This window comes from Crinia signifera, chromosome 8, assembly GCF_055691185.1.
Source record: "Crinia signifera chromosome 8, ASM5569118v1, whole genome shotgun sequence".
In the NCBI taxonomy this organism is placed as follows: Eukaryota; Metazoa; Chordata; class Amphibia; order Anura; family Myobatrachidae; genus Crinia; species Crinia signifera.
Window position 1 is genome coordinate 19,679,614 of NC_139224.1, and position 27,544 is coordinate 19,707,157.

General features: G+C 47.8%; 1 protein-coding gene across 1 annotated transcript in view; it reads right to left on the reverse strand.

The window, feature by feature from the left end:
- IL17RE (interleukin 17 receptor E) overlaps positions 1–26,236 on the reverse strand; it is a 69,838-nt gene extending 43,602 nt beyond the window's left edge. Inside the window, exon 1 of the mRNA XM_083155918.1 lies at positions 25,648–26,236. Within this exon, the coding sequence (XP_083012044.1) occupies positions 25,648–25,797 (150 nt within the window). The 5' untranslated portion in view covers positions 25,798–26,236. The remainder of the gene's footprint in view (positions 1–25,647) is intronic.
- Positions 26,237–27,544: the final 1,308 nt, after the last annotated feature.

The following is a 27,544-nucleotide window of genomic DNA, read 5'->3' on the forward strand; positions in this document are numbered from 1 at the left end:
GCAACTGGCACCCTGTTCTGTTCACAGATGAAAGCAGGTTCACACTGAGCATGTGACAGAGTCTGGAGACGCCAAGGAGAACGTTCTGCTGCCTGCAACATCCTCCAACATGACCGGTTTGGCAGTGGGTCAGTAATGGTGTGGGGTGGCATTTCTTTGGGGGGCCGCACAGCCCCCCATGTGCTCGCCAGAGGTAGCCTGACTGTCATTAGGTACCAAGATGAGATCCTCAGACCCCTTGTGAGACCATATGCTGGTGCGGTCGCCCTGGGTTCCTCCTAATGCAAGACAATGCTAGACCTCATGTGGCTGGAGTGTGTCAGCCGTTCCTGCAAGACGAAGGCATTAATGCTATGGACTGGCACGCCCGTTCCCCAGACCTGAATCCAATTGAGCACATCTGGGACATCATTTCTCGCTCCATCCACCAAGGGCACATTGCACCACAGACTGTCCAGGAGTTGGCGGATGCTTTAGTCCAGGTCTGGGAGGAGATCCCTCAGGAGACCATCCGCAGGGTTGCCGACCCTCCCGGAATTTGCGGGAGTCTCCCGAAAATCGGGTCCTTCCTCCCGGCCCCCGGAAGGGTGGGCAACCCTTCCGGAATCAGGGGGACCCCCACTGAGCCCCCCGATCGTGGCATTGATATGCCGCAATCCGCGGGTCTCAGGGGAGGGGGCGGAGCTAAAACGGCACAATCGTGACGTTTTAGCCCCGCCCCCTCCATGGATAACAGTTATTTCGGCTATTTGTCGTAATGGGGTGGGGCTTAATGACGTCACAGTTAAGCCCCGCCCCCAAAAGCGCAATGCCCCGTGACCATCCGTCACCTCATCAGGAGCATGCCCAGGCGTTGTAGGGAGGTCATACAGGCATGTGGAGACCACACACACATCCTGAGCCTCATTCTGACTTGTTTTAAGACCATTACATCAAAGTTGGATCAGCCTGTAGTGTGTTTTTCCACTTTAGTTTTGAGTGGGACTCCAAATCCAGACCTCCATGGGTTAATAAATTTGATTTCCATTGATAATTTTTGTGTGATTTTGTTGTCCGCACATTCAACTATGTAACGAACAAAGTATTACATAAGAATATTTCATTCATTCAGATCTAGGATGTGTTATGTTAGTGTTCCCTTTATTTTTTTGAGCAGTGTAGTTAAATATGCCTCAAGGGGAAGTATGGAAGTGAGATGTTTGAAGTTCCACTGCCTCCACCTGCTTTAACAACAAGAATCCTCATAGACATCATTAATTTTTTTGATAGACGGACTTGGTGTCGCCCCCCCAGATCCCGGCACCCAAGCTGCCTAATGGTAGAGCCGGCCCTGGATATGGTGCATACACACTGTGAGATCTTGCAAATGACGTTTGATAAATCCTCCATCGTTTTGGACGTGTGATTATCAGGTATATATGTTAGTATTTTATACCCAATGTGCTGAAATACGTTGACGACATCTTCAGATTGAACAGCATGTAGGAGCGAGCAAGAGATGCAAATGATTCATCGTGCAATAGTGCATACACATTGGTCGATGCGGACAATTTCCCGTTACAATTCACCGCTAAACAACAAATATCCAAATCATTGTCTAGTGTGCACCCATCTTTAATAATATAAATACAGCAAAACATAAAGTCTCACAGACCAACCTACTGTTCTGATTTCCATGGGACAGTGGTAATTCCATTTAATACCGTGTTCTCACTGCGAGTGCGAAATACACAGCTTTTACCCGGCATTAAAATGCCGGGGACTGCAGGAACGGATCCCCGTTCTCACCCCTTTTAACACAGGTTTTTTTTCAACCCGTGTCTGCATACCCGGATCTCAAACACAGGTAAAAAGAAGGGTTTTACACCGTGTGTGAGATCCGGGTATGCGACACGTTCACACAAAAACCCCTTGTTAAAAGGCAAATTTCCGGGTCGACATGCTAGACCCGGGAATTTGCCTGCAGTGAGAACGGGGTATTGCTTGTGCCAGCTTGTGATTAGGATGTCTGTACCGGTCTACAATAGGTTGGAAGACAATTCCATAAAACAATACACATATGATAAATGTGACAGGTCTTGGGGCTATAGACCTCTCGCACCTTCTTGGTGTATTTCGGGCAACTTAACCAAAATGCTGAAATACAAAATTATAATAAATACTTGATTCAAGCAGAAAAAAAAAAAAACATTTCGGCCTTGTTGCCACAACATGCATTCGCAGCCGCCGAGCCGAGAATGTGTCAAAGTGTTATGCAAACATTGTAAGGAGGACCATAAAATGTAGTAATGTACAGTCATAAATCAGTTATAGCAGGGGTGGGAGAGTGTCTGCAGGGTCCCCATTACACTATTTTGTTAGGGGTCTGGATACGCTACTCTAGCGTCTAAAGGTCCCTAAAAAGCAAATCAGGGACCTCTAGGGTACGGTATGGGATCCAGAATCCCAGTCAGAATCCTGGTGGTCCAAATACAGATGCTGAGGTCCCAACCGCCACAATCCCGACAGGGGGCGAGCACAACACCACCCCTTGCGGGCTTGCTGCATTCCCCACACTGAGTGTCCAGTTGTGGACACCCACAGAGGGAGAATATGTCGGAATTCTGACCGCTGAGATCTTGACCGCATCTTAACAAACCAGCTCTTGACGCACTACAACTCCCATCATGATAATAATATGGATTTTATATATGTTTACGAGCAAGATGAAGATTTAATTTTACAGTTTACAGTATGCAGCATTAAGAAATCATTTCAAGGACTTAAAGACATTGGTATTTGTTTCCTAGCACGGCCACACCGATTTGCATTGGGGTGATCGTGTCGGAAAAATTTCGTCGGTCGCATCGCATGCGACCAAATCGCATGCGATGCGACCGACGCGATCGACCCGATTTTTACATTGAATCACATGTGAATAGGGTCCCTGGGACCCTATTTTACATTGGATTCAATGTAAACTATTCCCCAGACCCCCAATTTTACCCCCTCAACGCCACCCCTCGATTGACGCCAACCCGAAGCGTGGCGAGCGTAGCGAGCCCGCGAGGGGCGGCGGTGCGCGTCCTCCGACCTTTTCATACCCCTACTATGCACGTCGGCGTGGAGTTGAGAATATAAAGTGTGGCGAGCGCAGCGAGCCACCGAGCCGGAAGCGTGGCGAGGGGACGCATATAACTTCACAGGTATACGCGTCCGCTCGCCACACTTCGGGCTCGGTGGCTCACTGCGCTTGCCACACTTTATATTCTCAACTCCACGCCAACGTGGATAGTAGGGGTATGAAAAGGTCGGAGGACGCGCACCGCCGCCCCTTGCGGGCTCGCTGCGCTCGCCACGCTTCGGGTTGACGTCAATCGTGGGGTGACGACGGGGCCATATACAATGTGAAATGGGTCATATTGGACCATTTCACATTGTTTCCTATGTGAGATGGACTTAATCAAGTCCATCTCATCTTGTGCCATTATAATGGCACAAGACCGACGCGATGCTCCCGATTTCAATGTTAAAAATATTTTAACATTGAAGCCTATGGCAAAATCGCGGGCATCGCGTCGGGGGCCATGTTAATGCACGCGACCGACGCGATGCCCCCGATTTTGCCTTTAACTTTAAGGTACATGATGCCCGCGATTGTGGCCATTCTAGGAAACAAGTACCAAGACATTTCTATTCTGAAACTGCTTTCATCTGTTCCCGTCAACCACAAGTTATAGTCTTTATATATACTTGGCAGCATTGAAAGTTCTACATCAGCAAAGCTGAGCGGAAGACTTGTTCCACCATACATGTAACACCCCCTCAGCTCTTCTATGACATGTTCTGGTTACATTTGTAAAATGCTCTTTTATTTTTTATAAATGCTAATATTAAAAGCGCGGCACAGTAAATACAGATAACGATAACGAGATATTATATAATCAGAGCAATCGTATTAAGACACTATTACATTGTGAATAACAGATGACCCAATTCCAGATATACCAATTCCAGGAACAAATCATTTAATCCTGACAGCGGTTATTAGGAACTGAGGGCACCCCTGGGTGCAACAAGGGTGGTGCCGCTAGTGCTGCCGCCCGAGGGGGCAACACCCTTGCTGCCCCAACAACACCTGGATCCTGCATGTATGGTGCCATGAGAGGACCCTCACCACCTCGCACGGTGTCAGGCAGTTTATATTCTGTAGTACTATGGGGTTTATATACTAAGATGGGAGTTCTATTGAAGATAGGATGTTGCTATGGGCAACCAATCAGATTCTATCTACTATCTTCTAGAAGGTGATAAATAAATAAGTAGTTTCTGATTGGTTGCTATGGGCAACATCCCTGATATTCGCTGGCCCGTCCCTATTTTTTTTGGGGGGGGGTGGGGGTGGTGGGACGGTCTCACGTCCCACGTGGATCCGGTAGTGTCCTGTGTTGAGGGGGAGGGCAGGAAGTTGGGAGTCCGCCCCCCCCCCCCTGCTAGCCGCTGCTCTGCTAAGCCAAGCTACATATGCCCAGCCCCCTGAGCGGGAGCCCACGCCCCTAATTTCAGCCATGCGCCGTGTCCCTCCTCCACTGCCATGTTGGGAGTTATGATAGAACTACCATCTTAGTCAATTAACCCCTATGACATCAGTGCATCAGGGACATGGGTGCTGGGGAGGGCCCAGGGTGCATACGGCACAGTTGCCACTTATGACTTTGTGACTTGGTATTGACCCAACACGCAAATAGCTGTCTCCAATGTGTCTATGGGCAGCGGCGTAACTATAGCACCGCAGCCCCCGCTGCCGTGGGGGGGCGCGGTGCATGTGGGGGTGCCGCTGGCTGAGGTGCTATAGTTACACCCCACCCAATCCCCCGCAGACTTACCTATCTCGCTGGTCCCGGCGGCTCCGTTCTTCTGCTGAGGACCACCACAAAATGGCCGCCCCCATATAGCACACAGTTCTCTGAAACTGTCTGCTGTATGGGGGCGGCCATTTTGTGGTGGTCCTCAGCAGAAGAACGGAGCCGCCGGGACCAGCGCGATAGGTAAGGCTGCAGGGTATTGGGTGGGGGTTGCATGGGCGGCGGGGGAATGGGGGTGCTTGGCGGGGCAGCGGCGGGGGGGTTGCTGTGGGCAAAGTGAGCTGCCCGGGCCCTTCCAGGGGCCGGAGCCCAGGACAGCTGTACCCACAGCACCCCCCTGTCAGCAGCCCTGCCCCCTTCCCCGGGCATCCACCAAAGCCGCCACTATGCACTTTATACAATGAGCCACACTGTCAGGACAGGGGCTGATAAATAAGCTGCAGCAGGACACAGTGTTCCCGCTGGATCCTACCTGACAGCTGCAGCAGGACACAGTGTTCCCGCTGGATCCTACCTGACAGCTGCAGCAGGACACAGTGTTCCCGCTGGATCCTACCTGACAGTAGCAGCAGGACACAGTGTTCCCTCTGGATCCTACCTGACAGCTGCAGCAGGTACAATAGTCAGGATCTCGTTGTTTGTCTTGGATGTCACAATCATATACAGTACTACATCAATTGTTTGTTATTAGCTCTGTAACTGACGTTCAGCTTATGCGCAGCACACACCTCTGACTCCTCCGGGCGTCAGGAGATTGGCAAAAAACAATGGAGTCCATATGTTGGTTTAATCAAATGGGCGTCCACACGAATGAAAGCACTTGTGCAAATAATCTCATTATAAAGTAAAGATGTACTGAGGTAGAATTTATTACCAGTGTTCTGCTGACCTGTGCTTTCTTACTAAAAACCTCCACGCAGAAGGCAGATGTATCAAAGCTTGGAGAGAGATAAGGTGGAGAAAGATAAAGTACCATCCAATCCGCTTCTAGCTGCCAATGCACAGCTGTGCTAGATAAATAACAGTTATTCTAGCATACACCAGACTGGCGTTCCTCCAATCATCCTTCTGATCACCACACACCTAACCAACTCAGACCAGCAACTGTCCAACTTGTGATGTCAGGGCCTTGGGGACAGGCAGCGGGGGTCCGGAGACTGGAGAAGGTTAACTCCGGCTCCTAGCGCTGCCGGGCGGTGGGCGGGAAGCAATTCAGCCAATCAGTGTCTGGCAAGTCTTTTCAAAATCATCAGCGCTTCCCGCCGCCAGGCAAATAGCGAGCGGCTGTGTATGTGAAAGCCGCCGCTACTCCAGTCCCTGGACCTCCACTGCCAGCGGGGGTAGGCAGCGTCCAGTGGGGACTGGTGTAGCGGCGGGAAGCGCTGATGACGCTAGGAGCCGGAGTTAACCCACCAGTCCCCGGACCCCCGCTGCCCATCCCCGGGACCACGCTGCTGGGACCTCACACTAGGGCCCCTTCAAGCGCCCGGTGCGCGTGACCCCCTAGCCCCCCCCCCTAGTTACGGCCCTGGTGATGTCACCAAAGATCGATCTATCTCATACTGTCCAACTGTCCCTGTTTACTGCGGGAATGTCCTGGTTTTTGGGGAAGTTCCCGCAGCCCGCCCTGAGCCAGCAGTGTCCCATGGTGGGGGTAGTTGGGAGTCCCCGCTGCCACCCGCTTGCCACCGGGGAATAGATGGAACCAAGTCCTGCGGTTCTCTGCCACCCTGATACTTATCTATTGTTTATTTACTCTGGGCGCTGTGGTGCTACATAAATAATAACGGATAATCATAATAATAACAAAATATATTGATGGTGTGATAGGCCGCAGGCTGTTCTGTCCTTCCTGCTCCATAAATGAGGACAGAGATGGAACTACAATACCATTGGTGCAGCAAGTGCAGTGCACCGGGGCCCCTGTCACACTCTGCCTCTCCCTGCCACCCTCTGCCTCTCCCTGTCACCCCCTGCCACCCTCTGCCTCTCCCTGCCACCCTCTGCCTCTCCCTGTCACCCCCTGCCACCCTCTGCCTCTCCCTGTCACCCACTGCCTCCCCCTATCATCATCTGTGAACAAGTTGGAGATCTATAACAAAATGGTGCTCTCGCACTATTCAACTGCAAAAGAGGTACAAGCAGTGGCGGCTCCTACCTGACTGCATACCTCCCAACCGTCCCGATAACCATGGGAATGGCCCGGTTTTCGGGGACGTTCCCACGTCACTGCTGCAGTAACCAGCTGCTGGAAGGCTGATATCTCTGGTTCTGGGAACAGTAGAGACAAGTTACTAGTGTCCATCAAAGGGGGAGAGTCCCAGATTTTGGAATATACCCTCAGAAAAACTCTAAAGGAGCCCATACACGCTCCGTTGTGTCCGGCTCCGTTCTGTACTATGCGATGTGCGCTCCCGCGCATCACATAGTACGGTACAAAAAGTATGTGCTGCACATACTTTTTGTACTAGCTACACATCGTATCGGATCGCAGTGCATGCACAAGGCATGCACAAGGCATGCGATCCGATACGATGTGTACTGTAAAAGTACATAACGGAGCCAAAAAACGGAGCGTGTATGGGCTCCTTAAGTCAGACAGAACCTGAAATATCTGACTGGGAAGAGCAATTAACAGGCTTGGATGGGGACCACTGCTTTGAAGTCAGATATCTCCGGTTCCCAAGGGCCGATTTTTAAAATGATTGTACCCATGGAAAGAGGGGACCCTCAGCTTTTAGCCTATGGCCCTTAGACTCCTGGGGGGTTTCTGGGTACTCAGAAACCCCCCTGCATGCGCTACTGAAACGGCCCCCTAATTTCGGGCGTGCTGTGTCCCTCCTTGGCTTAACTAAAACTTGGGAGGTATGTGACTTTAGGAGGGGGGCTTCCACTGCCCCCTATGCCGGCACCCCCTCCTGTCGCTCCCCGCTGCTTGTACAATGGGCTGCTTTAGCTACAGCCCATAGAAGCCATAGGTCCCAGTGCCTATACAATGCAGATGACAGGCACCGAGACCGCACAGATGCATAGTATCGGCTTGGTACTGTGCATACGCATACCCCAGGTTCTATGGGCTGCAGCCGCAGCAGCCCATAGAAGCCAAAGAAGCAGCCTGGAGGAAGGGAACACCACTCATTGGGACTGTCTTTAGTGACTGGCGGGTCAGACTTCCAATAGGAAGTAACTGCCAGTCACAGTGAAGTCAGTGCAGTCTCGACACGGGCTGCATCTGGCTTCACTACTGAGCACAGTGATAAATAATTTGTGCGATGTGTCAGGTAGAGGCTGTTTTCCTGCCATTGCAGAATACAGATTGTGGCGACCTCAGTATCACCTCTCAGCAAGCCAGATGTATATTGTCTCTATTCAGGGCCGGCGCCACCACTAGGCAGCTCTAGGAACACAGGTACCACAGGCGATGGAAATCATAAATTTAGAGGAAAGCCCAGAAACAGAGCAATGTGTCCCTCCTGGAGAGGGTCATGTTGGGAGGTATGCATCCGCTATTTGGGTGGTATAATGCGCAAAGTCACACAATGACAAGGAGCCATTTTGTGAAATATTGCACGCTGACAGAAGCAGCCATATTGTACAACACTGCACGTCAACAGAAGAAGCCATTTTGTAAAATATTGCATGCTAACAGAAGGAACCATTTTCATGTGCAAACACCATAATTTTTCATAAAAAAGGCACTTGACCTTGATTATATACCAGTATATATAACATAGTGTAATAAAAACTAGTTCTCTCTTTATTACAGTTATAAAGACTATTTCCTTGTGTAAGCTACACGAACAGCTCTGGAGTAGACATACGTACTACTGGAAACATGATATGGTCATTGTTGTTGACTTGCAGTTTTTTTCCCAGACCCTCAGCCTTTCACATACAAAATATGTGTCTGTAGGATTTTAGTAGATCCCAAGTTCCTGTTCTTCAGTTTACTACCTTCACGTCTGTATGTAAGCTTTTATTGAAGTGGGAAGAAAAGTACAACCCATAGCTGCCTCCCCTCCTGCATGCTGCAGGAGACTCCCTGAAATAACAGCAATCTCCCTCTCTCCCTCATTAGTCTAGCAATCTCCCTCATGTCACCTTGTTACATTTTTGGGGGGGAAAAAGATTGAGCGATAAATACATTTACATTGTGTCATCAGCGACATTTCTCAGCACTTTACCAAGTATAGTAGCTCTTACTTACTGCATTGGGGCTCATCTACATTTGTATATAAGTCATTTTGAAAGATTCCTCTCAGATGTAGCAGTACACACCCACGCTTCTAGGTGCCACGTTCACAATCTCTTTTTCACAATCTCTCTATATATGGAACTAGACACGCCCTTTGGGAGGAGCATAACAGGCCCCCTCAATGGGGTGCTTTGCTAAATTCTATTACCAACTATAATCTCACTGAAACTAGTTTTCAAAAGTAGGCAAGTATGGTACAACCTATAGCCCAACAGTTTATAGAAGTGATCACAGCAGCACAGAGTGCTTCAGAGGCAAAGTGAGCTGATTTTAATAGGTGGTGATATGTCTGCTCCTGTGCTAATGTTACTGAAGACATGGCTGCATGTGACAGGGGCAGTGTCATGATGTGAGGATGGGAATGAAAGCAGCAGAATACCACTGTGAGTTATATAGAGGGAGGAGCAGGGTCCCCCAAAAGCACAGAGTATATCAGGAAATAAATGATGTGTTAGTGAGGACAGGGCTGCATATGAAAGGTATAGTGACATGATGTGAGGAGGGGAATTAAATGCAGCAGGAAGTCGTAGACTGAGAGTTATATTGGGGAAAGAGCAGGGTCTCCCAGAAGCACAGAGCTGCCGCTCGTCACTCCCCTCTGCCCCCAAGCACCACTCCCCCAGAGGTTCGGAGCCTCTCAGGAGCACTCTGGCGTTCCTGTGTTCAGGCACTTGAACAAACGAGCGCCCGAACACCCGAGCGCACTCCCCGCCGCCACTGCTGCTGCTGCCAGGCACCGCTGCTGAGCACCCCCCTCCCCCATGAACTGCTGTTGCTGCTTCTTGTGGCCCAGGAAAACCCACCACTCAAGGGGTTAAACCCCACACTGGTAAAATAGGGGCAGATGTATAAGCAGTGATAAGGGAGGAGACATAGTCGACATGGACACAGTTAATGTGTAACGTGTCCCAATGACCCGTACCCATACTTACCGACTTTTTTTCTAGAGTATAGCAGATACTGCTGCCAGGAGGGGCGGGTCTTGTCTGATGACAGCAAACTCCGCCCCCATTCCAATCAAACGCTGCAATTTGTGGATCCGTGGATTGGGGGAGGGGCTAAAATTACGCAAAATGATGCAATTCGTTTCATTTTAGCCCCACCCCTTTGCTGCGGACCCACAAAATCCCAGACTTTGTGCCATGGGTATGGGGGGTGCAGGGGGAAAACAGGAGACTTGCCAAACCCCCGGGGGGCTGGGAGGGTTACCTGATTTTCGGGAGCCCCCCGGCAGGTAGGAAAGTATGTCCATATCCTTAGTATCTAGGGGTCACCCAAACATATTAATGCAAAAAAAAACTAGGAGGAATCCCTATATACACAGGAAATAGGGATCATGAAATATTTCAGGAAGATGTTTTGCATTTCCCTCCCCACTCGGAGAATAATGACTGCCTAGGAAACAGGCTGGCACAGTGGCGCGGGAGCATTTAATAGCTGCAGGTATGACTTGTTTGCACGCACTGCGGAATAATAGGATTCAGCCATGATTAATAACCAACTTACAGAAAATCAATTACAAATACTATATAATGGGGCAAATGTACTAAGCCTTGGAGAGGGATTAAATGGAGAGAGATAAAGCCTCAGCAGTGTCCCGCGGTGTGGGGGGGCTGTTGGGAGTCCCCCCTGTCAGCTGCTAAGCAGCGGGGAATAAACGCTGTGCACACGCGCACAGCGTCTATTCCTGCAACCAGGGGGCTGCGGGCATGGCTAGAGGATCACAGAGCCTCTGGGTCATGCCCCCATAGCAGCAAAATGGGGGTGTGGCCTCGCGGGGAGCCGCGAGTATAGGCCACGCCCCCAAATTAGGCCACGCGTCCCGCCTGCTGAACTGGCAAAGTTGGGAGGTATGGTGAAGCCTCTTCTATCAGTGGCTTTAACCTCCATGTCAGAGGTCTCTGCTTCCTTGTGTAGTATCAGACCTATAAAGCCATCTTTAATGGGGTTTATATACACCCTGATAGCACGCCAATACAGAATTTGGGGTTATTCCCTGGCATCCCTACATGCACCGGCATATGTATCGAAGCTTCGAAAGTGATAATGGGGCGTATACGCACCAAAGCTTGGGGAGAGATAAAGTGGAGAGAGGTCAAATATAAATCAGCTACTGTCACTTTACAGGCTGTTTTTTTAAATGACAGTTAGGAGCTGATTGGTTGATAATTTTTCCCTCTCCAAGTCATCCAATCAGAAGCTAGCTAGTGGATTCCCCCCATAGCTTAATCATCAAATGTCCCCTGTCTCTGCAAAGTGCCAGTATCCTGCTGAACTTATAATTAAAGTGGGGGAAAGGGTAGTATCGTAGCCAGCCCACGCCCCCTACAACACGCTCACTTACACCCCACCCCACCCCCCCCACACACAAACACAGACACCACTCGGTACCATAGCAGCCATAGTGGTAGTTACTCTCCTGACCCTCGCCTTAGATTGCAGGTGCACCAGAGCTGTCAGCAGCGGTAACAAAGAACAAGAATGTGGTAAAAAGGGTGATGTTTACAAAGGATTATGGGTAAAGTAATTCCTGTCACAGACCCCATTGTTTATTTATTTTTTATTATTTTCTTTAAAAAAAAGGTCCTAATTACCCCACCCAGAAAACAGATGATAGCGTATTGGAATGAGAGGAATGTGTAGGTTTTGTTCCACTGAATTGCATTTTGTCACATACATTTCGAGCCACACCGTCACACGTCACGGTTATCCACCTTTTCTTTCCTTTGAAGGAACTGGAACATATATGCTGGGTAAATAGTGAAAACACAACTGACCCACAGGTTAGGATTTCCCTCCTCCCCTCTGCTGAGATCAGTGACCTGTGGGTAATTGGCTGTGTAAGCGGGCAATGGGACCCTCCATCGTCAAGTGCACTCACACTCGCTGACGCTGGGGGGCCAATGGAGAGATGGGGGGGATGCCATGCTTCAATCAGCTTCTTGGCATCTCTGGCAATGCCTTCTGACTGACCGTGCAGCAGGGCCATCCAGAAGATATCGCTGGCGACGGCGCACATATCCGGAATACACACTGAAAGAATCCGGCCTAATACTGCCCTAATCTATACTCTTCTCATACTGAATTTAAGCCCCATACAACATGGGTGATAAAATGAGCGATATAGCTCATCGCAGCATTGCCACGGCTGCGTCCACCCTTTTTTCGCCACACACCAGCACCAGAAAGTGTGTAAGCACTTGCCGACGCTGGGTCCCCGCTGCCGGAGATAGTGGATCGCACAGAGTGTACAGACCTTTACACAGATGTCCCAAATGTTGAAGGTCAATGGCCAAAAGGTTGACATGAGTTTTTCACATTTTTTGTCCCGAATGTCGACGGTGGTAGGGCATGAAATACCGTCTGTCGACACATGTCGGATAAAAAAAACCTATCTACCTATATACCATATAAAACCTATGTCAAACTATTGACCGTGGACCTTCCCATTGTCAACCTAATGCTTGTGTTGATCTTCCGACCCTGTTGACCTTACCCATGTCGACCTATTTCAGGTGTCGATCTTCAGTGGTTGACCCAATGCATTCCGACCCTAATATAGTTGACTGATGCTGCGTTCTCATTGCTGCCCCTGCAAAATCCCGGGTTTTTATTTCCGGATTTTTGGCGGGACACAGAGCTTCTCAGCTCAACAGACCCCCTTCATACTGCACTTCAGACCCGGGAATTTCCTGTGTCTGCCCCTTTCACACTGCTTTCCATTGTCTGACTTCCAACAAGTGTGTGGAATTTGATTGGGTGTTGGGAAATTTGTACAAATTGCTGCGATTGGCTGTTTAAAAACCAGCTTTTATTGGCTGGCTGTCACATATCACATGATTACGTCCCCCAATGAACTTGCTTTTTTGCATTTTGTGAGAAAAACCTGGGTCTGTGCTGTTCACACTGCCATACACCCGTGTATTACCCAGGAAAAACCTGTGTGTAATTCCCAGGACATAACACCCGGGAATTTCACAAAGACCCTTTCACACTGAAACAGGACACGGGAAATTACTGCTTGCCCTGGCAAATACCCGGGTTTTTGCGGCAGTGAGAACGGGGTATAAATAACTGTATACCACAGGCTCCAGGTCAGACTAGATGGGCCAAAAAGTTTTTATCTGCGAGTACGTTTCTAAGAACAATTATTTGATGAGTACTTGAAAATCCCTGACAAACGCAGCCTGGCCACAGAGGGATAGCGGTGTTCATTATACAGAGACAGTAACAGTGCAGTAGTTAAAGGATTCTATTTACAAACTAATAAATAACTTTACAACAACAGCAAGGGACACAAACTTAGACTGAAATGAAAGCAGGGGCCGGGAAGGTTGCTGATACCCCAGGATGAGTAGCGCACACAGGCGGGCGTGTGTGATGGTTTCATTACTGCAATGTGTTGTTTGTAATCAATGTTTCAGTTATTCAGACGTAGGTGGATGTTACTGTAAATATTATTACTATGGCGATTAAATCGTTTACATAATGACGTCTGTCTACAATCATCGATCCCGTCGCTCTAAACTCCCAGGAGTCCTTGCCAGGTCTATAGTGATTTTAAAGTCCCCTTCACTGAGGTTATGGTACACAATAAGGAATGAGGACACAGTCGTTAGGTCGACACAATTAAGGTTGACATGCATTGGGTCGACACAGGCGAAAGGTCGACATGCCTAAGGTCGACAGTCAAATTGTCGACATGGGTTTCTCGCGTGTGTTTTTTTAGCTGAAATGTGCCGACGGGCGGTGTTTCATGCCCTACCATCCACTAGGGTCATGGAGGGAGAATAGAATAGTGTGCCCGAAGAATGCTAAGCACAGCGAGCCATGCCAGGGGACGCGGTACCTATACGGTGTCCATGTCGTCTATGTCGACATTCCGGACCCCCCAAAAAGGAAAAGCCCATGTCAACCTTTCCAATGTCGACCAAATGCACGTGTCAACCGTTTGACCCTGTCAACCTTAGGCATGTCGACCTTTTGTCTGTGTCAACCTAAGGCCTATATGTCAACCTTCAGTGGTCGACCCAATGTATGTCAACCTCATTTGGTCGACCTAATGGCCCATACCCATGGAAGGTAGCGGAACAGTAAAACTTTATATACTGTAAGATTGGGTTTACGGAACTCGGTCCTCAGCGCACCCTAGAGTTTGAGGATTTGTGCTTGAACATGGATATACTGGAGTGTTCGGGGGCACTGAGAGCCAAGCTTAGAAAACATTGCTCTAAGAACAGGAAGACTCATGCTCTGTAAGTGTAAACAGTAATATAGGTCACAGGCTAAACAATGGCTAAACTCATTTCTGCATCCTTAGGTGAATATATTTCTCTGTGTACTAACAGTTCGTTATATATAGGGTGGCCAATCCCGGGATTTGGCCCCCAAAGCGCCGGGATTTCAATCCCGGGATTGGAGTTTCCAATCCCGGGATTTCGGGATTAGACTGCGCATGTGCAGTCTAATGCCGGGCAGCGTCTGAGCAGGTGCTCAGCAGCTGCCTGGCTTCTCTCGGGCAGCGTGGCTCTGCGCAGCGTGCCGACGTCAGAGGTCACACTGTGCAGGCTGCATAGGATGTCTCCATGATGTGAGCTGTGACTGACCCCGGCACGTACACCTGCCCAGTCACAGACCAGACCACTGGCGCCCACCCGCCCAGGAGCGGACCAGCCTGCTCCCCATCAACACAGCTCGTCCTCCCACCCAGCTCCATCTCCCCTGCTCACCCACCCACCCGGCTCCCGGCCGCACCACGCAAGTAAGTAAATATGTGGGGTGACTGAGGCGTGTTTTTCATATTAGGGAAGCCAATCCCGGGAATCTTGGGACTGGGCATTTCTTCAATCCCGAATATCGGTATTGAAATAATGCCCCGGGATTGGCTTCCCTAGTCAGTGGCGGAACTCCCGGAGGCAATGGAGTCATCTGCCGCCGGGCGCCAGCCTTAAAGGGGCACTGGCTCCATTGCCTCCCGGGGTATTCCCTTATTGTATGCAGCAGCAGCTGTGGGCCCCTGGTATCCTTATTGTATGCATGGCCGCGGAAGCGGCGCATCGTCCTCCCACCCCTCACCAGGCTGGCTGATCACTGCTCTGCGGAAGTCGCCTGACATCCGCCAGCAGCCTGAGCAAGTGAGAGCCAGCTAACAGAGACTAAGAGCTGGAAGTCAGCTGCCGGATCCTCGCCGGGCATCCACATGTGGTGCGCCCGTCTCTCTCCTGCTACCGCCGGGTCCCTGCCATCTGTCTGCTCTCCCCCCTGCTGCTGGATCCCCGCCGGGTGTCCACATGTGGTACGTCCGGCTCTCCCCTGCTACCTCCGGGTCCCTGGCAGCTGTCGGCTCTCCCCCTGCTGCTGGTTCCCAGACGGGCGTCCACATGTTGAGGGTTTGTAACATAGGATGATGTAATCAAGCCCCATTCCATCCAAATTCAGCGGTTCTCGGGTCTACAGAGAGGGGGCGGGGCTAAAATAATGTGAAACTATGGCCCTTTTTCTGGTTCATTTGCAAAGGCAAATCCCTTCTCAAATGGACAAAACCATGTGCACTGCAGGTGGGGCAGATATAACGGGGGAAATTTACTAAAGGAAATTTGTAAAAAAAAAATAGGTGTATTTGGGGGAAATTTACTAAAGGAAATTTGTAAAAAAAATAGATGTATTTGTATCCAGAAATACACTTATTTTTGACATTTACTATCCCGAAAATACGGCAATTTGTATTCGTATTGATGTGCTATCAATACGAATACGAATTGCCGTATTTTCGGGATAGTAAATGTCAAAAATAAGTGTATTTCTAAATACAAATACACCTATTTTTTACAAATTTCCTTTAGTAAATTTCCCCCTAAATGTCAAAAATAAGTGTATTTCTGGATACAAATACACCTATTTTTTACAAATTTCCTTTAGTAAATTTCCCCCTTTGTATCCAGAAATACTCTTATTTTTGACATTTACTATCCCGAAAATACGGCAATTCGGATTGATGTGCTATCAATACGAATACTAATTGCCATATTTTCGGGATAGTAAATGTCAAAAATAAGTGTATTTCTGGATACAAATACACCTATTTTTTACAAATTTCCTTTAGTAAATTTCCCCCAACATGTGCAGAGAGAGTTAGATTTGGGTGGGGTTTTTCTGCAAAGTGAGATCTATATTGCAGTGTAGAAATAAAGCAGTCAGTATTTTCCCTGCACAGAAACAAAATAACACACCCAAACCTAATTCCATCTGACCCCCCCCCCCCCCTGCAGTGCACATGGTTTTGTCCATTTGAGAAGGAATTTGCCTCTAGTGAACCAGTATAAGGCCCTATGTGATTTGTGCAATTTTAGCTCCTCGCTGAAGAGTCGCATATTCGGGTATTTGTCTCATTGGCCAATGGGGAAGCGGGAGGATGAAGGGGGTTCGGAAACCATGTGAGAGCGATTTTAGTGAGCCTCCAGGTCATTCTAGGACGCAAGTAAAATCATAGTTGCCTACCCTCCTGCATTCTGCAGGAGACTCCCTGAAATAACAGCAATCTCCCTCTCTCCCTCATTTGTCTAGCAATCTCCCTCATGTCACCTAGCCCACATTACACTGTTACATTTTTTGGGGTAAAAAGGAATGAGAGATAGATACATTTACATTGAATCATCAGCGCCATTTCCCAGCACTTCACCAAGTATAGTAGCTCTTACTAACTGCTTTGAGGCTTATCTACATTTGGATATAAGTCATTATAAAAGGTTCCTCTCACATGTAGCAGTACACACCCACGCTTCTAGGTGCCACGTTCACCATCTCGGTTCACAATCTCTCCATATATGGAAATAGATACGCCCTTTGGGGAGGAGCATGACACGCCCCCTCAATGGGATGCGGTGCAACATTCTACTACCAACTATAATCTCCCTGAAACTAGTTTTCAAAAGTAGGCAAGTATGAGTAAAATGAGTGTCCTGATGTAAAGGGGCAGTATGGTTAGCCTATATTGGATACACATACTGTATTACACAGTGCCATGAGGTCAATATTTAGTCATTTATATCCCAGGGACAGTGGAGCTTACAATCTATATTCCAGGTTATTATTTTGTCAGAAGCCAATTAACCAATTAATTCAATTATTGAATGTTGGGGAAACTGAAGCACATCCCCACCCCCTGCCCCCCACACACACACACACCATGGATGAGAGTACATACAAACTCCACACACATAAGGTTATGGTTATAACTAAAAAAATGAATCTGGGTTTTCAGTCCCATTATGTAGCTCTCCCCAACCACCTCTCCCTCTTTCTTTCATCATCTCTTCCCCTTCATACTATATAATCTCCACATAATAGAGAATTTCCAATCCTGTTCGCCAACACCTACCCCCCCCCAGATCCAACCACCACAAAGGCCAGCAGAGCAGTGAAGCAAGTGCAATTAATTAATGGTACATTGTTATGTCAACTAAGGACCCTGTCGATGTTAGCCACGCCTACCTATTTTAGGTGTCGTCATAAGGCCTGTCAAGCTTCAATAGTCGACACAATGTATGTCAACATTAATAAGGTCGATCGTATGCCATATAATATTGCCAGGCTGCTGTATTCTGCGTAATGACGATTCATTCTCTGTACGGCCGAGCTACACACATGCAATGCTGGAATTAATGAGAACATGATATTCCATACTGGGCTTAGGAGGATATATCATAAACCATGGAAGTAACGTGAGCCCTCAGCTGCTGCGGGGCTTATCCTATTGGGGCCATTGTTCGCCGTTTGCGCTCGTCATATTCCAACATCAATAGTTTGTACCCATGCAAATTCTACCTTGTTTATTCCAGAAGACTTTGAATTAAAAGAAAACACCAATCATCATTCTACAACAAACCTCAAGGAAACGGGATTTACAAATACATAAAAACCTCAAAGAAAATCATCGTATCTTGTTTTTGCATTACTTCACCTGTCTAAAATAGCAAAAAGCTGGATCACACGGGAAGGTTCTGACCCAGGCGGCCAATTAAAAGGCTGCACTGGCTTTTGAGGCAATCAGAGTTCGGCATAACGGCAGCCAATCAGAGCGGCTGCCAGTAGGCAAGCTCTGATTGGTATTTGAATTGGCCACTGGCATCCTCAGTTGAGTAAGCCCGTGCTCCGGGCCCTCCAGGATGCAGTTCAGCAAAAGACGAGATGGGGCAGCAGGAGCCGGGTTACAGTAAGCCGAGTGAGGAGGGGGGGGGACCTGGACTGGAAATGAGTCCCGAGCCCCAAAATACCTGATGGCAGCCCTGTCTGCAACTAATGATTGATACTGTGGTAAGGACACCATCTTTACATATGAAAGGGATGTGGAAGATCCAGTCCAGGATTTAAAGCAGCAGCAAGAAAACTGATGTGATCAAGGTTGAGCTGATTAGCAGCACCTGTGGCTTCCTAATAAATGTGTTTCCATGGCAGGAGGTCATTGTTCCTGATGATGTAATAGCTGCCCAAGTGATAGGTCGGGGTGTAGGGACCACTGGAGCATTCTGGAGAATTAGTACTATGCTGTGATTGCCTGTATGCTGCTTGCCATAACTATACTTGTCTATGCTGTGTACCTGGTATGCTGTGACCTGCTCCAAAAATAAAGACCACGACTTGATCGTGATCCAGTGTATGTGATTCCTTGTCACAATACATCCATGCGATGTAGTCAATTATCGCATTGCGAAACTGGACGATATTATCACATCTGCAACTGAGGGTCCAGATGGTGATAAATCAGCCCCAAAGTGAGGGGGATGGTGAGCGATGCAGGTGGGAGATGATAGCATGGCAGAGAGACACTGGGAGGAGATGATGGTGTGGCTGAGAGATTCAGATAGTACTCAGGGCCTCCTCCGTGGTGCAACCTCCTTGCCGTGGTGCTACATGCTCCTTCTCCCCAGTGGCTCCACCCCCAGGGGTGCCAAACTGATATTATTTCTTGGACCACCCCATCCTAAAAACATGCGGACACTGACGCTTTTCTTTCAAACATGACTCTGTCCCTATGTGTAGGAATAATATAAGTCCAACAAGGCATACCATGAAATGAAATGAAAGCAGAGGACCTCTGTTTTTTTATTTGACACACAAGATGGGAGAGTATGGGGGCACATCATTAGGAAGAGGAACTCTCCTCTTTCAAACAAGTTTTTTCCAGCTTTCTAGGACAGTAGGACTTTAAACTCACGCTTCCATATTTTGCAGTTGTTTTTACAAATTTTGTTTGTTACCGAGTGACCTCATCACACAAGCCTACAAACTCCTTATCTCTACATCACAATTCCAGAGCCAGGACAAATAGGGGGTAAGACATTTGTTTTATCAGCCTTTCGCTGTGGAGACAAGTGGGACTTTTCCTCCACAGTTTATTGGTACATGTGGAGGAACATGCAAAGAGGTGTTAAGCCAGGCATGTGGCAATACAACTGTTGTGAAACTACACATCCCAGCATGCCTTGCCATAGTTTTAGCATTCCCAAATAGCAAAACTGTGGCAAGGCATGATGGGACTTGTAGTTTCACAACAGCTGGAGGGCCTTTGTTAAGCGAATGAACCGTCTGACTATTTTGTGATCATTTGGGTAAATTATATTAATATTTTATTTAAAATAAAATAGTATAATATTTAATCTTGTGAAGGTTTGTTCTATTAAACCCATTATGTGCTGTTCTACTTGATACAAATACAGGAAAAATTGTAATGATAATATAAATAATATCTGGAAAACATACTCTTTTATTGTGCCCTTACACCTATTTTTCAGTTGGTCACTGCATTGTACTCTACACTGCATAATGGTCATTAGAGTGTCCTCTGTATTGCTTGGAGGTCATTAGCGTGCCCTCTGTATTGCTTGGAGGTCATTAGCGTGTCCTCTGTATTGCTTGGAGGCCATTTGAGTGCCCTCTGTATTGCTTGGAGGCCATTTGAGCGCCCTCTGTATTGCTTGGAGGTCATTAGAGTGCCCTCTGTATTGCTTGGAGGCCATTCGAGTGCCCTCTGTATTGCTTGGAGGCCATTTGAGTGCCCTCTGTATTGCTTGGAGGTCATTAGAGTGCACTCTGTATTGCTTGTCGGTCACTAGAGTGCAATATGTTGTGTATAGAGGTCCTACGAGAGCACTCTTTTTTTTGTGAAGAGGTCTCAAGAAAGCTCTATGTATTGTATATGTCACTGAACGATCTTTATTTTACATATTACACACTATGATGCTCTCTGTATTGTATAATGATCTTTGGGGTGCTCTCTGTATAGTACATCAGTCACTAGAATGTTATCTGTATTGCTACCATCTTAAATGCTGCTGTCTGAATGACAAGACCTGTGTAAGATGGTGCAGGATGAATCCTTAGACAAATATTTCTACATGGACCGTGCAGCTTCTTAATGATGTCCTGATATCTGAACCCCTCTTGCAATAATTAACTGCACACCAGCCAGTGGTCAGAGCGTGGGAAGAAGCGTCTTACAGGACCGGGAAGGAAGAGCTTCTTTTCACTTCGTCCCCCCGTGGGAGGAATAACCCAGCACACAGCAAAGCAGCATCAGTCAAATCCATCAATATAGTAAAATTAGTATCTTTAACCAAACAATAGTTATTTGTTCTAACGGAATTTTATTGAAGTGAAACTAGAGAAAGTACAAAGGTACTTTGTTATAAAGCACACACTGTGATAATAATACAGGACAATGTTCATCTTTCTTTTACTCGCTTTGGAAACAAAGGGGGGTCATTCAAACCTGATCGCACAGCCTGAGTTCTCACAGAGGCCAATTGTTGGTACACTGTGCATGCATATGGGCCCGAATGCGCCTGAGTGATGCTGGACAGTGATTAAGGGGCGCATTTATCAAGATCACATTTTACAATGCGATCTGGGTGGAATATTACCGCCCAGGATCGCATTGTAAAATGCGATCATATCGGGGCAATGTATCATTTTTAAGGGCACAGGGACAGGGCTCCGATAGGAGCCCGTCCCTGCAAAGCCCTAACCCAGAAGCCGGGAGGTCAGCGCATGCACGGTTATGCGCTGACCCCCGCCGACCCCTCTTACCGCACTGCAAGTGTTGTCATAGGCTACAATGGGCTATCGTCACATTACACTGGCGATAGCAAAGGGGTGCGATGCCGGGCTGCCCAATGTTGATACATCGAGCAGCTTCGCATCCCCCATAGAAACCTATGGGGGATGCGGCTGGCGGCGCTGCAGGGAGGATCGCAGCAGGGATCGGAGATCCCTGCTGCGGTCCCCCTTTAATACATTTGGGGGATACTAAATATTTGTGGTGAACCATTTAACCGCAAATATTGCTTGATAAATGCGGCCCTACGTCCTGCTTCTTTTATAGTTGGGGGTGAAAACCAGCTGTTTCCTGGGAGTGGTAAGAAAAATGCAAGGCATGCTGGGAGTGACAGCGAAAATGCCAGACGCGCCAAAGACTGTCACGGGAGGGTGTGTGATGTCAGCTCCAGGCCGGATATGCCTGTGCTCATCGCAGTCACTGAGGAAGCCTCTGGCTACAATAATAGTGTGTTTTGGACAGATTTGCTGGGCATCAAATGGATGTGTATCCATAGACGTCCATTTACACAGCGATCACAATCATTTACACAGGGGGATTTCACTTTAGCAGCCGTGCAATTTCATGGCCGTACGATCAGGGCTGAATTACTCCACAATACTTTCTACACTTTCAGGAGAGGGATGCACAGGCAGTTACCCTTGTGAGAGTGTGAGTAGGGTAGGTATGACAATCACAACAGTATTCCTTGGTGGTCATCCTTAAGAATACAAAGCTAAAGTGTGTATGCGCCTTTACAGATCCCGGACTGTCACTATAAATCAAAGGCATTTGGGGACTTCATCATGGCTGCAGGGAGGGCCACTGAGACATAGAGCAGGCTCAGGTGCTAGAGGAGATGTGGCCACACCCAATAGACTTAAAATAAAATGCTTCATAGTAGAACGTGCCTGGAATGGGTGTATTCCGTCTCCTACATGGCTGGCTTGGCCACCCTCAGGCAAATCTAGGTCTGTTACTCTACCCATCCTCTTGGCGCCATTGACTGCATGGAGAAGGTATGTAATCATATTACCCTACCACTGGGTCCTCTGGACCCCAAACAGTTCATGTTTTACAGGTCACCCGGCAGGTGCACAGGTGCTTCCATTACTTAGAGACACATTTGAAGAGATCCACAGGTGGAGTTAATTATTTCACTTGTGTTTCTGTGAGACCTGCACAACATGCACTGTGTGAGGGACATTTTTCATAAGGAGCCAGGAGGAGCGCTAGGAGGAGCGCCAGGAGGAGCACTCGGGAGGAGCACCAGGAGGAGCACCAGGAGGAGCGCCAGGAGGAGCACCAGGAGGACCGCCAGGAGGAGCACCAGGAGGAGCACCAGGAGGAGCGTCAGGAGGAGAGCCAGGAGGAGCACTAGGAGGAGCGCTAGGAGGAGTGCCAGGAGGAGCACTAGGAGGAGCACCAGGAGGAGTGCCAGGAGGAGCACCAGGAGGAGCACCAGGATGCAGACTAGCAGATCTGTGGGTCCCGACTACCGGCCACAGATGTGGCGGCAAGTGGCGGGATAAGGCTGGTCCTGGCAGCGTAAGACCCCGCAGATTTAGGTGACCACACTTACTCAGCGCCTTCCTGCCACCGCGGTGCTATTATTACGCCACTGAGTCATTACTCCTGTTGTGTACAAACCAGTCTTATAAGTCCCATAGCAGCTGCATCCCCTGCACCTATGGTAGTTACGCCCGTGTGTGTGTGTGTGTGTGTGTGTGTGTGTGACCTGACTCCTGCACATGAGAGATCTGAGTCATTTTCTCAGCAATAAATATAGGGTGAATGTCACGCTGACAAAAAAATAAAATAATAATGCTGAGGTTTGTAACTAGGTCACCTTTAAAGGTGTCGAATCAGAAGCAGTTCTGTCAGTAATACAATCGTTTCCAGGAACTAGAACATCATGACAGCAGCATAAAATGGAAAAAAATAATCCTAATATAGTTTGTGGAAAGAACACTACATAGTGCGTATAAGAACGGACTGGGCGACGCAGGGACTCAGCAGTAGACAGTAGAAAAACAAGTTTTTCAGTTGTTTTTTTTTTTAACCAACGTTTTAAATGTCATATACTGTATATGAAACTATGTTAAAAATGCAGAAAGTTATTTATAGTAAAAAAAATTTTTTTAATAAAAGTCAATCGCCTCAGCTGAGAGGAAACGATTCACGGGAATATACAGTAATTGTAGTAGTAGTAGTTTGTTTATTTATAAGGCGCCACAAAGTGTCCGCAGCGCCGTACATAGCAAACATAAAACAAATTACGTTAAGGTAATGTACAGGGTGTGTTGATAAAATACGGCATAAATAGGGTAGAACTAAAATCAGCATCAGTTCTGAAGTAGGTGTCAAAATTGTCGATGAGGCTGAAGATGAAGTAGAGGAAGGGAAGAACAGGGCAGGAGCACTGGTGAGGTTAAGAGGTAGGGTGAGTACGTGAGGAAGGAGGGCCCTACTCAGTTGTCTCGGTAGATGAAGATTAATTGGAGGAATGAGAACACTGGGGGGACGGTTAGGGTTAGGCTGCGCTGGGGGTGACAGTTAGGGTTAGGCTGTAGTTGGGGACAGTTAGGGTAACTATATGGGGGGGGGGCGGATTTAGACCTCATGGGGCCCTAGGCAAAAATGCCCTCTTCCCTCCAACAATACATAGCACTATGTTTTCATTCCTGATTTCATTCCTATAATTCCTGTTACACATTCTGTCGCACACCACAATGCCCCTTACACATTATGTCACATACTGTTATGCCATTTACACATTTTGCCACACACTATAATGACCGTTGAGTATTCTGCCACACCCCATAGTGCCCATTACACATTCTGCCACACACCGTAATACCCCTTACATATTCTGCTACACCCCACAATGCCCCTTACATATTATGCCACACACCGTAATGCCATTTACCCATTATGAAATATATATAGTATTACTTATTACATTTTATGCCACACTGCAATGCTCCTTACACATTGGCCCTTATTCTGATTAAGTCGGACGGTTGCGTATTTTGGACGGGGCACCGAGTATTCTTAACCCTGCCTATCGTATGGATTGCTCACGCCTTCAGCTGTGTTTGAAATATGACAGTTGGGATCTGATTGGCTGGTGCGTTATCTCCTTCCACTTTATCTCCAGTTTATCTCTTCACCAGGCTTAATACATCTACCCCAATGCCACCCCAGCCAGAGTGGTGGAGGGGGAAACCGGGGGCGCCAAGTCTCTGCAGATTTCATGCAGTCTGGCCGCCCTCAGAAATCTGCTGAAAGATGCCCTCCAAAAATTGTTGGTGCCTTGGAGGAGACAGATGGTGTACAGTGCTTCCTGGAAGTGCCGCGAGCACTAAACCCCTGGCAACGAGCATCTAAGCCCTGACAATGAGCAAGAAACCCTGGCAATGAGCATGAAACACCTGCCAACAAGCATGTAACTCATGGCAATGAGCAAGAAACCCCTGGCAACGAGCCTTAAACCACTGGCAATGAGCATGTAACCCCTGGCAACAAGCATGCAACCCATTGAAACAAGCATGTAACCCCTGGCAATGAGCATGTAACCTCTGGCAATTAGCATGTAACCCCTGGAAATAAGCATGCAACCCCTGACATCAAGCATGTAACCCCTGACAATGAGCCTGTAACCACTGGTAATGAGCATGTAACCTCTGTAAATGAGCAAAAAAACCCTGACAACAAGCATGTAATCCAAGAACCCGAACATGCAACCACTGTCAATGTACAAGAAAACCCATAGCAACCAGCACATGGATAAAAAAAAAAGATGTATGATCGCCTATGGGTATCGGCGATCATACATTCAACAGTAAAACAAGATTTCAATGCACCATGCTCTGGAAACCGACAGCCTGATTAGATTGCGAGCTCTCCAGAACAGGAATCTCTTTCCTATTGGTTTCTAAAGCCTTAAGTTTCCATGCCGCCTCATATAAGAGTCATCAAAAAACATATAGAGGTCTATAGATAAATATATGCAAACATATATAAATAAATTCTACATATATATATAAATTCTACATAAATACATATATATATACATACATATACACACACTCTATATCAGTGATGGCTAACCTTGACACGCCAGCTGTTGTTGAACTACCCATCCCAGCATGCCCTGCATCAGTTTTAGCATGGCCAAATAGTAAAAAGTTAGCAGGGCATGCTGGGATGTGTAGTTCAACAACAGCTGGCGTGTCAAGGGTAGCCATCACTGCACTATATTATAAGTACATTCATACAGACCATTTCTGCTACCTATAAAGGTGACCAGACATTCTCTATATCAGTTACAGCATACACACAGATAAGGATCAGGTATGTAAACAGCCGCACATAAACTCCCCATCAATGACCTTACACATATATACGTGTCCTCTCTCAGTGAAACATAACAATAAGGAAAAAGGAATTCTTACGAAATTTGCGGTGACTCGTTTTTGAAGAATTTGCACTTGTTCTTCGCCGTTTGCGCATAAATTCTGGCAACGGACAAAGCTCGGCAGGAGTAGTAGATGCAAGGCGGGGAAGACCATCAGAAGCCAGGTACCAGATCCAAGGCTCCCCATGGATTCAGAAAGTTAATAGCATTCCTTAACTCATCCGACCTGTATGTAGAGTTCCGACCCCATGCTGCTGCTGCTGCTGCTGCTGCACACTGACATATCCTGTGACTGAAAGCTCTGCGCTGCGGGTGGCGTGCCACAGCCGGCCAGGTCACATTTTTTTGCTTGTCACCTGCCGCATGTCTCCATCCCAGGCTAACCTACAGGAGCTTGTTTTGTCCCCTGTGAGGTAGCACCGCCTCGTGGCTCAGATATACCTCCCATTCTGTCATTTTCTTCCACCCACTCTGTTTTTCTCTCTCTCATGCATTTGTCTGTGGATTTCCTGGCAGCTGGCCTCTCCCAGAGATGACTCTTACCTGCCTGTCACAGAGCTACACCCACAGCCCTAGGTCGGGTCTCTGAGGCAGCAGCAGGAGTAGCGCAGAGCTTATGTGACACAGGGGTAGATGTATGAGGCAGTGATCAGGGAGAAGTGATAAAGTGCCTGATACACTATCACTGGCCAATCAGCTCATGACTGTCTCTTTTTAAACCCAGCCTGTAACTTAACAGTCAGGAGCTGATTGGCCGGTGATAATGTACCAGGCATTTTATCACTTCTTCTCCGTTATCACTGCTTAAAACTAGGGATGGCCATCGTTGCCATTGTCATCGATGGTTGCCATCGATGGCAATTCTGCAACTGGCCATCGATAGTGCTTAACTGCAGTGCAATGGATGACCATAGATATTTTTGCATATCGATGGATCTATTGAGTATGATTGATTGGCCTGTGGGCCAATCAAAACACGGGGGTGGGGCTTTGCAGGTGTCGGGGGCGGAGCTATGCTCCATGTCCTGGAACTTTGAAAAAAAAAAAAAGAAAAAGCAAAACACCGTTTTGCTATTTCATCGATGGAGGGAAAGCATCTGGTTCTCCCCCATCGATGGCAAAAGTATTCAACATTGGCCCTGAACCATCGATGAATTGGAATCATCGATGGCCATTCCTACTTCATACATGTGCCCCTCAGGACCCTGCTGGTATCTCCGGATTCCTCTCTGGGGTAACCATTAGCGAGTCTGCGAGGCAGGGAATGCAGATGGCGAGCTCCACTGGAGCAGGGACTGATGTGGATGGTAATGATTTCCCATGAAGCACTTGTGCTATATATAAATAACTGCTAATTAATAAATAAATAATACAAACGGGTCAAGGTTGACTCTGCTCATTACAGGACAGAGAGTCTGTAGGGTTAGAGATACATGAAACAGCTATTTAGTCCTTAAAGTGGAACGACACAAATAATGTGAAGGTTAATTATCCTCTATAAGAAAAGGCAGATGCTGCTCCTCACCTCTATGGGGGGAATTCAAGTGTTTTGCCTGCCGTCAGCCGCTTCAAGGAGCGATTCAAGTGTTGCTCCTTTTGGGAGCACACAGCCGCTGGCGCTGATATTACTGTTCCATCAAATTGGAGGGCTGGAAAGTAGGTGAATATATTTCTCCTATTCCAATGTACCTTAGTTTAAATCTTTTGTCTTAATTATGCAAATTAACCGTCAGTTTATTTTACCTAAAGCTGGCCATACACTCGTGGCCTGGGCTGACTAGTTAGGGTGGGCAATGCTTTGGCCACAGGACCCCATCAAGCGTGTCCCCCGGCTATGGCATTACACCCCCTGCAAGTGGAGCCTGGTGCCGGTCCCCAACATATGGGGGACACCTACTCATATTGTCCCCCGTATTTTGGGAATTAGGTCCAGC